Below are 1,248 nucleotides of genomic sequence, written 5' to 3' on the forward strand. Positions count from 1 at the left end.
TCCCAGCTGACACATCATGCACTGTTGCATTATCAGGTTAAGAATCAAAGACTAAGGACTGAAGAATAAAATGATAACAACAGTATAAGCCAACTGCAAAAAGTAGAATCTTCTGTAACACAATCTGTAATTCAGAGAATCATGGTAAAGGTTACAATAAAATCTTTATACTTCCCACATTCAGACCTATTCATTGATTTATTTGTAAAAATCAAAGTCTAATAGCATCCAGTACCTCATCATATAAGCCACTGAAATACAACATGACAAAAATCTCTGTTTTTTCTTTAGCGATATAGATGAAGAAGTCAAGAGTGTTGGAAGCTTTGGAATTCCTGAGGTTGTGACGGGAGTAGTTAAATGCATAAGAGCGATAAACAGCGATTATGAACTGCCATCGTCACTCCCTCAAAATATGGCTCAGCGCTTCAGAGCTGCAGCATCAATTGCACAAGCAATTAAGGTGAGAAAAAATTGGAAGTTTTTATCTTTTGGTCTATTTGTTATTTGTATTTGTTTTACTAAAAGCTATTTAAATAGTTAATCATTTGAATGGCATGTACTTTTTTATGCGTTTGATACAAATTAGTAGCTTTCCTATTGATTATGTAAAATGTTTCTACCACTGTTTCCCACTGACCATATGGAAATACTTTATATTGTATGATGCACATGCTTAGATTTGAGGCTGATTTCTCTCACAGGATGTGGGTTACCCAGGAGATGTGGGTTATCAGTCTCTTTTATACCCTAATGAAACTGATCTTCGGAAGATTTTCATGTTTCTTTTGGAGAAGTTGCCCAAAGATACTGCTACTGTTTCTGATGAACCTCTGAGTGAGTGAATATATTTGAAAATACTTGTTTGTTTTTATGGCAATGTGAATCAGATATCATCCCTTTTGGCTCAGGGATATGATTTAATTTGATACATACAGAACTAGATACTTAGAGTATTATGCCACAGTATCCTGAAACATTTATTCATGATTTATTTCAGACAAATTGACACTTATTAAGATGGAAGCCAAGAGAAGGCTTGCAGAGTCACTAAAGCAGCCTTGGATTCCTCCACATTGCCGCCATATTGCATGCAAATATGCCACCAAAGCCTCTGTCACAAAGTACGGAACTCACCATACTCGACAGTTTGCATCAAAGGTGTATACTCCAATGCGTAATGCTTCAAAATTGTCTCCTGGTAAGTATTAAAGAAAATTTTTATGAAATCTTGATGAAATGGAATTC

At 35.3% G+C, this 1,248-nt stretch overlaps 1 protein-coding gene across 1 annotated transcript in view; it reads left to right on the forward strand.

The window, feature by feature from the left end:
• LOC119589313 (coiled-coil domain-containing protein 22 homolog) overlaps positions 1 to 1,248 on the forward strand; it is a 7,736-nt gene that overhangs the window by 1,124 nt on the left and 5,364 nt on the right. Inside the window, exons 2-4 of the mRNA XM_037937935.1 lie at positions 292 to 463; positions 705 to 837; positions 1,001 to 1,206. Of these exons, the coding sequence (XP_037793863.1) occupies positions 292 to 463; positions 705 to 837; positions 1,001 to 1,206 (511 nt within the window). The remainder of the gene's footprint in view (positions 1 to 291; positions 464 to 704; positions 838 to 1,000; positions 1,207 to 1,248) is intronic.

This window comes from Penaeus monodon, chromosome 25 (genome assembly GCF_015228065.2).
Source record: "Penaeus monodon isolate SGIC_2016 chromosome 25, NSTDA_Pmon_1, whole genome shotgun sequence".
NCBI classification, from domain to species: Eukaryota; Metazoa; Arthropoda; class Malacostraca; order Decapoda; family Penaeidae; genus Penaeus; species Penaeus monodon.